This window comes from Fundulus heteroclitus, chromosome 8 (genome assembly GCF_011125445.2).
Source record: "Fundulus heteroclitus isolate FHET01 chromosome 8, MU-UCD_Fhet_4.1, whole genome shotgun sequence".
Lineage (NCBI taxonomy): Eukaryota > Metazoa > Chordata > Actinopteri > Cyprinodontiformes > Fundulidae > Fundulus > Fundulus heteroclitus.
In genome coordinates, this window is record NC_046368.1 from 873919 (window position 1) to 890374 (window position 16456).

The 16456-nt window shown below is 39.1% G+C and overlaps 2 protein-coding genes across 2 annotated transcripts; both read right to left on the minus strand.

The window, feature by feature from the left end:
• Positions 1–1066: 1066 nt before the first annotated feature.
• Positions 1067–5243, minus strand: LOC118556450 (small nuclear ribonucleoprotein Sm D3). The gene is made up of 4 exons (XM_036139817.1): positions 5102–5243; positions 3609–3745; positions 1407–1599; positions 1067–1245 (listed from the first exon to the last, which is right to left on the minus strand). The coding sequence occupies exons 2-4, from the start codon at positions 3732–3734 to the stop codon at positions 1181–1183; spliced, it is 384 nt and encodes a 127-aa protein (XP_035995710.1). The 5' UTR covers positions 3735–3745; positions 5102–5243; the 3' UTR covers positions 1067–1180.
• A 4443-nt stretch (positions 5244–9686) lies between these two features.
• Positions 9687–16120, minus strand: adora2ab (adenosine A2a receptor b). Its single transcript, XM_012871076.3, has 4 exons — positions 15550–16120; positions 15262–15393; positions 13631–13734; positions 9687–11044 (listed from the first exon to the last, which is right to left on the minus strand). Exons 1-4 carry the CDS (start codon positions 15747–15749, stop codon positions 10071–10073), a joined length of 1410 nt encoding a protein of 469 aa, XP_012726530.2. The 5' UTR covers positions 15750–16120; the 3' UTR covers positions 9687–10070.
• Between the last annotated feature and the right edge of the window lie 336 nt (positions 16121–16456).

The following is a 16456-nucleotide window of genomic DNA, read 5'->3' on the forward strand; positions in this document are numbered from 1 at the left end:
ATTTTGATCACCTAAATATTGTTTCAGAGCCGTTTTTCTCATATTTAATTTGCCTGAATTAACACTTTAAAAGTGTCCATAAGATGAAATATTCAACCTTGCCAGATAGGTTCTGCCAAAACCATTTGCACTTTACACATTTTGTCCTGTTGCAATCACAAACTTCATATTATTGGGATTTTATGTCATTAACAAAGTAGCATATAATTGTGCAGTGGAAGAAAAGCAGTCTTTTGTTTTTAACAAATAATCTGACTTGCATTTTTATTCTGCCTCCTTTACTTTGATTACTTTTTTTGGTTGTTTTTTTTACAGCACTAGTGGCTCATTTTTTGTACAAGGGGCTGACAGGAAAGGGAGTAGAGGAGAGAAACATGTGGCAAAGGACCACAGGTTGGATTTGAACCTGGGTCGGCCACATCGAGGACTAAGGACTCCATACATGGGCCGTGCGCGCTAACCACTGCGCCACCAGGCATGCCCCTACTTTGATGACCTTAAATAAAATACAGTGGTCTTCAGAAGTCATTAAACCCATATGTGATCTTATTTTTGTTTAAACATAGCAGTTCTGTGAAGACTTCCGAGGTTTGTTGGAGAATACTGAGAAAACGGCACCCTAAAGACCAAGAAACCTAGAAATGTGTGGGAAGTCACAAAAGGTCATAATGCAAGCTTAGGTTAAAAAACAAAAATCACACAGTGCAAGTAGTCCAAATTGGGTGTGAGTGGTCTGCACAGAAGCAGACAACAAAAAAAAAAAAACTTTCAGATTTGCATTTGTAAAAAGTTGCAAACCTTGCATCATGTCCCTGTTGCTTCTTGAAGTAGTAATGTGCTAAAACATACAAAAATATGAAGGGTTGTAAATTCTTTTGAAAGACAATGTATATACACTAGACTTGGCAAGAGGTCTGTAATCCACAATATGTTCTTTACAACTAAAAATCTCAATGTATTGGCATTGTGTGTCAATGCTATCTTTGGCCTTTCAGTGCAGAACAAAAATCAAAGCAGCTCACCAAAACATCAAGAAACAGAATATCATTTATAAACTTTAAGATGTTTATTTTCATACAAAATAAAACCAAAGTGATAAATGGCAAAAGCACAAAATACCAAAGAACACCAAATTATTTCAAATCCAGAGAAGAAACGAAGCAAGAAAAATTAAAGAAAATTATCGCCTCTTCTGGAAGATGTTGCCCCTTCCAATTCCACCACGACCTCGCCCTCTTGCAGCCACTATAAAGTAAAAACAAAAACAAAAAAAACAAGCAGTTTTTAACAAAAAATAAATAAAAATGACTCCAAAGACATGTGTTTAGAAACGCATGTCTTGTGTTTATATTTACTATTGTAGATCTCCAAGTATCGGTGTCTGGAAGAACAGCTGCCACACTCACCTTGCGCTTTTAGAATAGCCGCCTTTCCTCTTCCCGCTCCAGAACCCTGGTTCTTGTTCTTCATACTCTTTAACATGGGAGCATTCTTTAACATATCAGGTAAGATCAGAAAGCGGATCTTGCTTCCTCGGATGTAGACCTGTTCCAACTGCGCAACCCGACCGTCGCGATAGGTCACGGTGATGTTAGACATCTGGGTGGGAAAACAAAAACAAAACTGTAAGACCAGCATCAGTGGGTATAACATTATGCCAGGATCACAAATAAAATCCCTCATAGCTTCCTGGTCAGCTGGATTCTAGCTTTTCCTCCACAACAAAAAGCTAATTCTGCGGTTTGAAAATGTCTCCGGTCCCATAAAGCACACAGCCTTGGGATTCAGGTGTTCGGCTCGCTTACCTTCATCAACGCTGTTCCCAACTATTAAGCAGCTTTTCAGACCCCTCTAGCGACTATATTCAAAAGCGATAAGCAACAAATCTAGTGAATTTTGTCTGTTTGAACTTTTGGCAATAAGTTAGAGTTTACAGTCTCTTCAGGAAACAGCAAGTGCAGCTGTGAGCCCCACCTACTTTGAAAGGTCTGAAAGGCGGTCAGTCTAGCCGTAAACTGCCTGAAGTCAGATAGACGACACGACCCGTCTGATTCCCATTAAAAACGAGTCTCGTATGAGCAAAGCTTCCACTAGATTAACAAAGCAGGGCGTAAATATATTATAAATGTAATCTTTAACAGTTAATGGTAATTTATCTGAAACTGTTGCACTTAGATTGTCCCCGTAAATGATTCACACACAGCCTGTCGTTTATTCATCTCTTCCAGTGTGGGTGCCTCTGCTATCTCTTGGTTAAAAAAAAAACAAAAAAAACAATTAGTTTGGATTCAGGTAAAATATTTTAATACATGAAACAATTTCATAGAGTTAATTTTTTCATAGAGTAAATTTTTAACGACTTTAGTGGTTTAATCATTTTCTGTCTTGTCAGTGATCACTTGTTTTTTTTACCCTTTTGTTTGATTGGAAATAAAAAAAAAAGGCATTGATAAAATACCGGACCAATAAGGAGTATCGCTAAAAGTAGCAGTATCAATAATTCATTAACGATACCTGTCCCTAATTTAAAGTCTTATTAAAAGTCAAAACAAAATGTTATATTGTGTTATTTGAAAGTATGAAAACAATACTCCATTTGTCAATCCCATTTAAATTTCCTAACAGGCACGAACAACTTGAAATCTAAACTGATTCTGCCAATTACAAAATAGAGTTTAGCAAATTCAGTGGAATAAAGGTTTTCCACTGGACTGTAAAGTTTTGCCATTTTTAACTTTGGCCAGTATTTTCTGTAATTAATTTCATATCCGTACATCCAAAGCTCTGTGACCCTTAGCATTTTGGGAATTGTCATCCGTGGCAAATGTGGAAGTGTAATGCGCCAAGCCTCCAACTAACAGACACTGCAGAGATTGAATAAATATATTTGCTAATATCGCATCCCAAACAGTCTTTTGCAATGTTAATATTGGACAAAGATATGATAGCAAAGAACTATTGTGCAGCCCTGATCAGCATGGTTAGATCATACCTTGTTGTTTGCCATCCTTGTAATGGTTCACTAATCTGGCACATAAAAATGCTTTTAAGCCGATGTTGGCAGCCCAGAGCAAAATAAAATGGGAAAATGTAATTCTTAAATGTCACATTTGGTGACCAAGTACTCTCTGCCACCGTGTGTGTCCAGTGTGAGCATCTGCTGCAGTGAAACCGTTCAACTTACATTAGCGTGTAAAATCCAAGTTCATAACCCTTGGAACATTAGCCAACAATTACTGCACTCCAAACAGTCCTCAGCCATATGAATATCACAAAGGCAATATATTAAAAATGTGTTGTGCAGCCCTAATAAGAAGCAGAATAAACAGATACGGGTGTCAGACAAAGTATTCCAATAGCATATGACATCTACGACATGGGCCAATTTCCCCTCATTCATGAAAACTGCAGAGAAAAAGAAGCCGATTTGGCGTGGTTTGTGTACTGCAGCGCCAAATGGAAGCAGGCAAAGACAGAACATCTACGTCCAGGTACAAAACAGGGGCCTGAACTGGCAAAGGGACAAAACTCAAAACCTTCAGTCGCCTGACATCAGTTGTTTGTTGCTCCAACATATGATGGCCAGCTGTAAAAATAGACGAACCAACCTGACAGTTCATGTTGTCCTCAGCTTCAATCAGCTTGCCTCTGTACACCTCGCCCGTGTTGGTCTCACAGGTCACGATGTGTCCCTCTGCCTCATGCAGGACCTTGATTGGCACGCCGATGGACATCTTTCAACAGCCTTTCACGGACCAAAAAAACAAAAGCAAACACTTTACTACATCAGCCACAGCATAAACTCTACAAACCTTGCTTCTCCAAATCATAGTTGACGTTCATCAAATAAATATAGGTTTACCAACTTCTGAAGGAAGCTTAGGCATGAGAGAGGATTGCTGGTACAGTAAATACAGGAAAAATAAGTCACATGTTCGTCTAGCACTTAATGTCACAAAAAAAAGACTAACAACACCAGATTTGTAACATTGATATTTAAAAAGTCGGGAAGAGGTATGAAACGGGTTAATGTGTAACGTCTCGTAAAAACTGAACCAACTTGGTCCAAGATGAATTACAGTCACAGAAATTCTCTCTTTAGCCAAGTTATACTAAATGATTTGTTTCCCCTACAGTTAATAGTTGCATGTTTCATACACGAAGTTCTTAAACATGCACGAACGCTACAAGCATGTATAAAAAGCCCACCAATGTCACAAATACAGATTATCCTTGGCACATGGAGGATAAGATTTACTGTTTAATTTTCCAACTTAAAAAAGAAAAAAAAAAAAAAAGAGGCAGCTCGAGCCTCATGGAATCAGTTGGATCAGCTAAGCAGGACCATTAAATGCTGCTCTAGCTAAACTGAGTGCCATTGCAAGCTACTGATTCTACCATCTTGGATGATTGCAGGTGGATACATAGAACTCTAGCACTTTGGTAATTTAAAAAGCAGTACGCCCCAAACTGCCTGTTGAAAAAGAAGGAAAAATGAACAGGCAAAATAACAGCAAGTCATATGTGGAATATTTTCAAGCATTATTTTTTTATTTTAATTGGCACACTAGAAGTCCAGACACCTGTAGTATATTATAAATCACTGTTTATTAGAAATAAATGCGGGAATAGCAATATTTAAACTCATAGTAAGTAGATAACAATTTTGTGGATCAACTTGAACACTACCAGACATACAAAATAATCATTGCTGCTCTGTAGACATTGTCCCTCCGCATGTAGTAATTACAACTACCATAAAAACATTTCTTGGTAATTTTGCAGAGAAAAGTCGAATGCTAACGTCGTTAGCTCCAATAGCTAACGACGCCACGGTACAATATAGCTACTCATTAAAAGAAAACCTCCCGAGAAAATGTGCCTTTAAAGTCGGTAATAAAGAAACTACAACCAAGTATTCAATAGTTTTACATGTTCTACTTTAAATGTTGACTTTCTATTCATGAAAACCACAACGAAGCCGCGATAACAATTGAAGCGATTAGCTTCAAAATTACAGCTAATCACCAGCCGGTATTTACAAGCAAGCCGACGAGAAGTTATTTTACTGCCAACAACGAAGATTCAGTTTTGCAATTACCTCGATTGTTGTCTTGGAAAGAAGTTATTTTTCTTGCTGTTTCTGCTAAAGCAACTGCAACGTGCGCTTGTCGCTATCAGACCGCTTTTTGAGCCTTTTTCCTGCTACCCACAAAGCAACGAGGGGTCAGAGGGATTGTTTCCGGTAGCGCTGAACGCACTGCACTGTGGGATATAGAGTTTGTTTCTGATTCTGTACGTTAGGAACAATGTAGAGCGGAACATTTGTGTAAATTCTTATATTTTTTTTAAATGAATAATTTGAATAACAAACTTTCAGTTCTTGTTATATAATAAAACAATAAATATCGAGATTATGTTACCAGTTACAGTCAAGGAGAACTAGAAAATTCCTAATTTAGTAATAGAAAGAACTAGGACACAACTAGCTGCTACCACAATTTGTAGTGCATAATTCTAAAAGTAGATATTCTCAACCAGAAAAAAATTAGATAGCTACCGCATCTTCCCAGGAGTGGACACGCCGAGCAAATTATTCCTAAAATCAGACAATAATGAAAGAAATGTAAAACATTTCAAGAGCTACATCTAAGATGCCTCGGTTAGCATGTTACAGTACAATTGTACAATATGTGGACGGTGCAATTAGTAAACAACTCAGCAGGTATGGCTTAAAGAGTTGCAAAGAGTCTCTTCTTCCAATAAAAAAACTAAAAAAAAAAAGTGTGCTTCACAGCCAGATCTGTAAAGTTGCATCTGAATGAACAAGACATCCAGAACAGGGTCCTTTAGACCAACCAGGCCAAAGTGCAGATTTCAGCTGATATACCGTATCAAAAGGCATACTTCATAACAACTGTCAAGCATGGTGATGCAGGGAGATGATGTGGACTACCATGGGACAAGATGATCTTGCAGCCATTGAGCTTGTCTTGAACTCCACTGCATAATACAGTACACAGACTGCCCTCTGGGCCTGTGTTGTGAAACAGCAGTTTTTGTTCAGCAGCTGGAGCTAACATCCTGAGGAAGAAAAGCCTTTGCAAAGACTTCCTCACCTGCTTGAAGGAGAACCTAAAAAAATCTCTACCTGCTCCACTTCCTTTCCCAGCTGAATTGTTTGCTGCTCATTATAAATACTTTGGCGTTGTATTTGCCTTCGTTTTAAATTTGATAGGAGCAACTGATGGAAAGGTTTAAACTAAGGCTGGGTTTTTTATTATGAAACCCAGTTTTAATTTTCTTTGGAGGCCCAAAAGAGTTTGCTGAAAGCTACAGGTCTGTACTTGATTTCAATCTCCTGTAATGCATTCCTCTGCCAAATGCCTACGTACTTTGGACACTCTCTGTTGTGCAGCACTGAGACTTAAGTCGAACTTTAAGGTTTCTTACTCAGCCATTGCTTGTTATAAAATATGCTGAGGTAGTTTTCCGCTGCCCATAAACCTTCATATAAAAGGAAATTCTCTGCCTTCTTCAACCATATAGACCTACATTACACAAAAACTTACTGGAAGCTATCATCTGTCTCTCAAATTTATTTCTGCGGCCTGTTCCTGAAGTTTGCAACGAAATACGGAAAACAACATTCCAGTACGCAGATCCCTCTGCACGGAGTGAACTGCAGAACTCAGTAAATCTTTGAGAGCTCTACCTTAGACAAGTTTAAAGATAGTATTAACAAAAAAATTCAAAAGCAGCCATATGTAAAAAGCTGCTGCATTTGCCAAATTTTCTTATGTCGTTTAGCCCAAATATTGTTTTTAGTTCTGTTCTATTTTCTTTCCAGGTTATATATATATATATATATATATATATATATATATATATATATATATATATATATGTATATATATATATATATGTGTTTTTCTAATGTCTTCTGTCTTGCCCTCTCTGGAAACCAATGAGATACACTGACATTACCTTAAAATTTCTCTTTTTTTAAGCGTATCAGCAATTGACCATATTTTTTTCCAGCACCAAAAAGTCAGTAATTTATTATGGATGGGTCTAAGAAAAACTTCAGCCTTAGTATGAATGTAAACAAAATATACACGTGCAAAAACAACCATCTGATACAGTAACACTGATTTGCATCTTCTTTCTGAAAGGACATAAAGCAATTTTTCAAGCTGCTGCCATCATGGCTCCAGACTGACGTTTACAACTTTATGAGATTCCATAAAATAAAAAGGCTGAATGGGATCCCATCAGGGCGCCTCGTGAAACCTTTTTTCCCTTCGAGAATGACTCACATTTGAATCGGACATGACCACCTAATTTCCATTAACCTTTTAGCCCTCACCTATAAAAACAAATAATTAATAATTAGAGTGTTTGTCTGTTTCAATATCTCATGTGCATGACTGCAAGGTTTGCCAAACAACTGATATGCATAGGATTTGAATGCACACCTATAGCACGTGTTCTATACAACCCCGGTTATGTTTATTTTGGGAGACGTGTGTCTGGGATTGCTGTGAGGCACATAAAAGTTACCTAATGTGGGTTTTTGCCACAGAGGACGGGGTTTTTAATGGGGAAAGAGAAAGCATAATGGGATAATAAAAGACATCATCAAATGAAGCTTCATTTGATTTTCATTGCATTTGGCTCATTGACTGGCGTCAGCAGCCAGGATACTCTGTAAACACCTCTTGGATTGTAGTCTGTGGCAATGTGCGTGCAGTTTATATGTGCGTTGATGTGTGTGTTTTTACTGCTCTTTATGTGTGCAAGCCTGATTCAGAAAGTAGTGGACTTACACGTCTAGGAAGAGTTCACAAAGGTCTAATAAATCTGCTGCTTCTTTGGGTGAAAGGTAGCTGGCTTGTCTGTGAATCATGTCACTTAGATGCTGAACAGGCGACGGGTGGCTGTTGCCTGGCAGTTATCTAATCCCTGATCCAAGCCAGCAGCATCCAGACAGTTCAGAAATTACTCTGAGGGGGAGGTTTACTTAGGAAATGAGTATATTTATGTATTTATGTCTTATTCAAGCCACAGGGACAAAGACCGTTGATTATAAAACAGAGTAAAAGGATTTATGTGAAACATAGGCATCCTATAAACATTTTATCCATGGCATTATTTGTGTGTTTAACAACAAAACACACAATAATTGTTTGATTCATGTTTTCAGCAGGGAGAAATCATGGTTATATAAAGAGATTGACAATAAAAGGCGGCATGATATCCTAGTGGTTCGAGCAGAGAGCTTTTATCCTGGGAGGGCGGCAAGTTCCCCAGTTTGAATCCCACAAAGTGCCCCCCTAGGACCTTTAGCAAGACCCTTAGCCCCACATTTCTCTTCTGGGTGACACACAGTAGCAGCCCACTGCTCCTTAAGGGATGGGTTAAATGCTGAGGACAAATGCCATGCCATTTGCAATGGCAAATAAAGAGGATTGTTAATACATGACCTACTGCAGATTTGTTAGAAATGCCATTAAAGTTTTTGAAAGTTTAAATACAGTGCATTATATAGTTTGAGGAAAACTGTAGATTTGTACAAGCATCCCTCAATCATCAGCAACTGTGATAAAATATGTGAAAACATAAAAATATTAACTCTGTAGTAACTAAATTTTGATTCAGAAAATGTGAAAATAAAATCCAATCCTTAGCATGCTTACTATTGTTAATGTAAAGACATATTTTTGTCGATACCGTCCATACAGAAACCTCCCGGTGCCTTTGCTGTTATTACTTTGTATATTTCTTTTTTTGCCCATATGAAAGAACCTACTCTTCTGCAACATTTGGCAAGGTTCCACGCCAAAAATCACACATGGGGCCTATAAAAGTAGGAAATGGGTTGAATAATGGATCACTTATGAGATTGTTCACGGGTCCCATGGGTTCGATGCAGGACAACTCTGGGCAAAAAGTGGGACCCATATGTGTTCTGGATGTGATCTACAATTTAACCTGATTGCTTCGGGACCCATTTGAGAAGAAGTGATACAGTTTTTCATATAGTAAACCCACATGGGTCCCATTCAAGAAGCACTTTCTGAACTCACACCCACTTAGCAAAATCCATATCCCTTTATCCTCATTTAATGTAACTTCGGCTTGTCTTTCTTGATCAGTCTTAGGGAAATTTTATAAACAAACAAGGCACAGAGGCAGTGCGCTTAACCCATATACGGAGGTCTTAGTCCTCGACGCGGCTGACCCGGGTTCGATTCTGGCCTGAGGTCCATCCCCATTTCTCAAACCCCCTTTCCTGTCAGCCTACTTTGTAAAACACCCAGAAAAAGAATACACACATATCTATATATATCTATATATATACATATATATATCTATACACATATATATATATCTCTATATCTCTCTCTCTCTCTATATATATATATCTATATCTATCTATATCTATATCTATATATATCTATATATATATCTATATATCTATATATCTATATCTATATATATATATATCTATATATATCTATATCTATATATATATATATATATATCTATATCTATATATATATATATATATATATATATATATATATATATTATAATATTATATATATATATATATATATATATATATATATATATAGATATATATAAAAACATACAGAAAATGAATCATTCTTGACAGGGTCTTAAAAACTAAACGTATCATTATTGAGGTTTAATGTTTTTTTCTTAATGTAAACATTAATTGACAAAAAACAAACACATATCTATAGAGGTCACTGCACAACAAGCAGATATAATACAAGCATCAGCTCATATTAAACATCAGTCTTCTTCCAACTTCTTTATTTTCATGTTGCCTGATCGTCAACTAACACTTGGGTCATATACGGAGGAACAGCAAATAAGGATTTCCCCCCTTTAGAATCAGCTGCTATGTTTCAGAGAAATACATGTTCCGTTCAGCGTTTTGTTTCTTTGCTGAAATTGTCGTCAAACTGTCGTGTTTGCACAGGATTAAGTGTGTCGCGGTGGTGAATTTTTTTTTTCTTCATATCTGAACATATGTGTCATGACACCTCTGCTATATCTGTAGAGCAGCAACCATCTGTCTTTTTTATGGAGAGAGCTTGCACGTTTACAAAGGCAGTGCAGCCTCCTCTATCTTTGAGCTCAAAAACATCTGTTGCTTCCTCTCCGTATATGACTGATTCTACTGCATCCTGTGCACAACATGCCATGCATGGCTTCTCCGGCATCACTGAGACGGTGCCACTTTGCATTTTGTGTCCATTGGTTATGAAGCTGCTTGGTAGGGCATCTAAATTTGAAGTCCAGTGGCTTGAGGCTTGGTGCATGGCGTTGCACCTTGATTGATCAGCATCAGGATCCAGGATGTAGTTATTCACCACCGTGTCACACGTCGAACCCTCTTTACTCGTTTCCGACGTCCGTCGAATGCTGTTGCAGCGGACGTCTCTGCTGTCAGCACTCCCGGCCCCGATAGCATCACCGTCTTTCTGCCTCAGGATGTGCTTGTGAAAAATCCTGCGGAAAGTCTGCCTGAACTCCCTGATGCGGTAGGCGTAGATAAAGGGATTGACCACAGAGTTGGCATGGGAGAGGATGATGGCGATGTTCAACACCCAGATAGTTGGGCGCTCGCAGTTCGTGCACAGGTGGTTGAAGCAGTTGATGATGTGAACGGGAAGCCAGCAGAGAGCAAACAAGCCCACGATAATGGCCAGGGATTTGGCAGCGTGCACTTCCTTCTGCAGAAAAGAACGGGAAGAGTTCGAAGACGGCGCTCTTTGTCCGGGAAGAGGTGCGTGCGCGACCTTGACGCTCATCCGGCGGAGCTGCCGCCGAGCCACCATGAAGATGTTGATATAGATGACCAGCATGACCAAGAGAGGGGTCAGCACGAAGCCAAAGAAGTTAAAATAGATCATGTAGTCCAGGGGAACTACGCTCTCAAAAAGGCATTGGGTCATGCCTTCAGGGCAGCTGTTATTTTTTGTGCTGTGAATTGTGGCGTTCCACCCTGTGCACAAGAGGCAAAACAGATTTAATATGATTTTTTTCATTCACATCTACCAGATACAACTTCCTCAAACAGGAAAAAAATAATCAGGTAAAAACACTTGGGGAAAAGAAAAATACATCGTTCGGATTTCACTATGAATCAGATTTCCCCTGTAATTGTCTGAACCACTTAGCAACAAAACTGAAAAAGATAAAAACTGAAGAAGAAAAAAACAAAAAAAAACTAGGATGAATACTTTTAACTTCCCCAATTTTTCCTAATTTGAGGAAAAAAGGAATTCCTAGTTTTTCCTTGATACTCCAACAAACAATATAAATCAGAGTAAAATTATCCTTCTTGTTAAAGTTATTATAAAGGAATAATTTAAGAATTTTCTAAAGTATTTAGTCACTGGAAATAACTGTAAACTACAAGTTCCTATTAACCCACATTTTATTTCAGTATTCAGCCTTTTTGCTCATAAAACAAAAAATTAGCAAAGCAGTTTCTCAAAAGTAAAGAAAATACTAAATCTGGAGGAAGAGCAGTAATTCTCAAATGTTTTTTTTTTTTTTTTGCTTTGTTTGTAATCTTTTTTATAGATTGGATTTGGTGTTATTTTAATATACTGCTCAAAAAATAAAGGGAACACAAAAATAACACACCCTAGATCTGACTGAATGAAATATTCTTATTAAATACTTTGTACTTTACGTAGTTGAATGTGCTGACAACACCATCACACAAAATGATCAATGAAATCAAATTTATCAACCCTGGAGGTCTGGATTTGGAGCCACAGTCAAAATTAAAGTGGAAAAACACACTGCAGGTGGATCCAACTTTGATGTAACGTCCTTAAAACAAGTCAAAATGAGGCTCAGTAGCGTGTGTGGCCTGCAAGGGCCTGTATGACCTCCCTACAACGCCTGGGCGTGCACCTGATGAGGGGGCGAATGGTCTCCTGATGGATCTCCTCCCAGACCTGGACTAACGCATCCTCCAACTCCTGGACAGTCTGTAGTGAGACATGATGTGCCAGATGTGCTCAGTGGGACTGAGGTCTGGGGAACGGGCGGGCCGGTCCAAAGCATCAACGCCTCAGTCTTGCAGGAACTGCTGACACACTCCAGCCACATGAGGTCTAGCATTGTCTTGCATTAAGTGGAACCCAGAGCCAACCGCACCAGCATATGGTCTCAGAATGGGTCTGAGGATATCATCTCTGTACCTAATGGCAGTCAGACTATCACTGGTGAGCACATGGAGGGCTGTGTGGACCCTCAAAGAAATGCCACCCCACACCATTACTGACCCACTGCCAAACCGGTCACACTGGAGGATGTTTCAGGCAGCAGAACGTTCTCCATGTCACGTCACGTCAGTCACATGTGCTCAGTGTGAACCTGCTTGCATCTGTGAAGAGCATGCCACCCTCATGGAGTCTGTTTCTGATCATTTGAGCAGACATATGCACATTTGTGGCCTGCTGGAGGTCATTCTGCAGGGCTCTGGCAGTGCTCCTCCTGTTCCTCCTCGCAAAAAGGCGGATGTAGCGGTCCTGCTGCAGGGTTGTTGCCCTCCTACAGCCTCCTTTACGTGTCCTGATGTACTGTTCTTTCTCCTGGTAGCGCCTCCATGCTCTGGACACTACACTGACAGACTCAGCAAACCTTATTGCCACAGCTCACATTGATGTGCCATCCTGGATGAGCTGCACTACCTGAGCCACTTGTGTGGGTTGGGGGGGGGGGGGGGGGTCTTGTTAATTGCCTCTAGTTTCCACCTGGTGTCTATTCCAATTGCACAACAGCAGCTGAAACTGATTGTCAATCAGTGCTTCTTCTTGAGTGGACATTGGAGTTACATTGTGTTGTTTAAATGTTCCCTTTATTTTTATTTATTTTTTTGAGCAGTTATTGAATTATTAACTGGGTTTGTTTGGTTCTTGTGTTTTTTAAAGAAAACTCTCCTTACAATGAATTTAAAAAAAAAAAACTTTATTCAAATTTAAACTAATATTGCATCATTTCTGTTTCCTGTTTTGTTATTTTCTTGTGGGATAAAACAGGCTATTTTGCAAAATTTTGGCAACTGTAGACTTGAAATAGCATCTACTAAATGTCTTTTGTATTTCTACTGACATATCTTGTCTGCATTCTGGACGAAGCTTAGATGTTGACTGGTAAACCTCAGAAATAAATGTGCATATATTTTCTGAGAAACGGATAATAAGCTGACTTAAAATATACATTTTTGTGTCGGCCTTGTCCCGCCCATGGCCTCTGACTTTCTCATACCCTGGTGCTGTTTGGATTTTTACATTTTAAGACCCACTGTCCAAATGCTCATTGGAAAGTCGCAGGGATCCATATCAGGACCAGTAACCGAAGTCAATATAAGATTAAATACATTTTTTAGACTTTATACCCAGTTAGTATTGGTGGAAGCCATGCTCAATGCGTTGCCACCCAAGGAAAAGGGGGGATTCAGTATTCGTTATGACATTCATTTCAAAAATGTATTTTAATAACAGAAGAGACTGGAGTTTGGCTTTAAACATATGAGTTACATCACAAACATTGGCTAAATTTCATCTCTCACCCGTGTTCCAGCCAATCATGGGTGTCAGGCCGATCCCGGCTGACAGAGTCCAGCATAGGGCTATGATGCACTTTGCCCTCTGCCCTGTTACCAGACTGTTGTACCTGAAAGGTTGAACAGAGCACAAAGATACATTATAGAGCAGGAAGCTTTGTTTAAGCTCTTTGTGATTACATCACTCAGAAGAAAAGTCAATATTTGCTAATATTTACTAGCTATGCACTTAAATCTAACGACATCATTTATTTATTAAGACAAATTGAAGGTTTCTTAAAAGAGCCTCAAAGTAATCAGTACACATTTACTTTTATGGCCTGCCTTTCCTACTTATGGGCTGGCTGATTAAACACATCACAATCATAAGCCATGAAACTTTGTTAACATCCAGTTTGTTTTTCATTTTCTTTAGAACAAATGACTTACTTACCTTTTCATATTCTACCTTTTATAAGAATACCGTAATACATCCTAAATATTAAAATGTTGCATAAATCAGTGGAGGTTTTAGAAGTCTATTATTGCTGTTTTTGTGCCTTTCTCAATCTGAGGTTGTTCCGATGCCAAAAACTACTTGAAATGCCCTTATTTGCATGTCTACTAAAAAAAAGCTTTCATGAATCTCAATCTTTAAAGAATTTCTGTTTAGTGTAGAATCATCAATTTCCGTTTTGACCTCTTAAGTATTTTTTATTTCTTTTTTATCTATAAATGATTAAATCCACACTCCACAAAAACATTGAAATTGTGCTCAGAGTAGGAATCTTCTGGATAGGACGGCCATGTTTTGTTGCCTGGAAATTTAGAAAACAAAATTAATAATAGAAACGTTATTTGAGGCACAACTGACACAGACCTTTTTATCCCCCGCTGATGATCTTGTTGCCCCCAGAGAGAATGCAAATCAGGAGGTGAGTCATATTACCCATATATCAAAAAACAGATATACCCACACAGACACTTGATTTCAAGCTGGGTTTTGAAAATGAAAAGTTTTATACCCTTTTGTCTTTCTTTTACAATAAATTCTGGGGGTAAGTTTTTGTTCCTCTGGAAATCACTACATTTTTGCTAAAACTTCAAACCTTTTCTTGGAACTACGTATATTAAATATGGGCAAACGTAGCTAGAATAATGAAATAAACACGAATAGCCAGTATTCTTTGAGGCCTTAGTTCAGATACTCATAATTGTGACAGGGTTTTTGACGGAGATCCAGTGTGGGTAGGTTGGCAGGCTTGTGGCACCAGCATTAGCACTAAGAACACAGTGAAACCATTATGCAACTGCTTATGCAAATGGATCACCTGTTGTGGCTTACACGGCGAGACTTCCTTAACAGGAAAGAGCGGCGGTTACTAACCGACTACTAACTCAATGTTCTGTAGCAACACTCGTCTTAGAAACAAGGAAACTTGTATCGTTTAATCTCTATTGATTCATAAGTGTGCTAAAGGTGAGACTTTTCAGCAACCTAACATCCCCTCAAAGCAGACAAATTTACTTTGTCTTGCATGGATGAATAAATGCTGATCTGTACAGATGTGGCTTTTTTTTTTTTTTTTCTTTAAGACATCTGTGCAGTTAGGCGCTGGTTTATTGCCTCACTTGAACGGCATGTGTTGGAAGCACACCTGAGAGGGTTCTTGATCGCAATGTAGCGGTCCACAGCGATGGCCAGCAGACTGAAGATTGAGCTCTGTGTGAGCACGAGGAGAAAGCAGGCGATGAACAGGCAGCCGTAAAATTCGGCACAGAAACCCACACTAGACAAAGATGAAAGGGAACCGTTACAAAAAAAGGCAGCTGTGACAACAATTAGCAGAAATCATCAGTGGGTTGTGTCTCATCCTGTAATGTAATATTTCAGTGGTACAACATTAACCCTAGCCCAAAATTAGATAACAACAAGGAAATGATACCTAATCGTAATAGCGAAGGGAATTGCCAGCAGCCCCACAGCGATATCAGCAACCGCTAGAGAGACAACAAAGAAGTTGGTGATGCTCTGCAGGTTGGAGTTCAGGCAGACGGACCAGCAGACCAGAATGTTCCCAGCCACAGCCAGGATAGCAATCAGCAGCTCCAAGCCAATATAAACCACCTGGTAGTGTTTCAGCATGGTTGTTTTTGTTTCCTCTTTTTTTTTTTTTTTTTTTTTTTTTGCTTCCTTTGTACTTTCATCCCATTCAGTCAGCTCCTCGTCTTGTTTTCAGACACAATATTTGCTCGCCGAACCGCATGGTTTGGCTTGGGACAAAAGGAATTGTGTCACATCGAGAGTGAGGCAAAGAGGGAAGTTCCCAGCACGGGCTTGCATCAAGGCACATGCGACGCCGGATTTCGCTCGCACCTTTTACCGTCACGGCGGCGGCGGCGGCCCTGGGGCTGTCAGTGTTCCTCTTTTTTCAAGTTGTCGTCACTGAACTTTTTTAGAAAAGGACGCAAAACGATGAGGACGAAGCATCTGAGGGGGCTGCTGACGTACAGCAGCAGCCTGGAGAGGGGGGGAGGAAAACAGAGAGAACATAGTGTCAGTGTTTTTGGCTTGGATGAACTGATCGCACGGTTCTAAATGGACATGCATTGTACATGCGCACGCGCATCAAAAAGGCCATCCATCACTGCACGACAAGGGAACAGGGTCAAATCAGACGGGGCAACAAGGGGCTTTTTATTTGGGAACGGTTTCCCAAAATCCTTTTATCTTATCGTTTGAGATACTGACATACTTTCCACCAAAACCCCCAGATAATGACAAAAATAGCTCAAACACTAATTGAACTGTATAGTCAAATGAAAACTCTGTGGAGCTATTCTTTTTTTTTA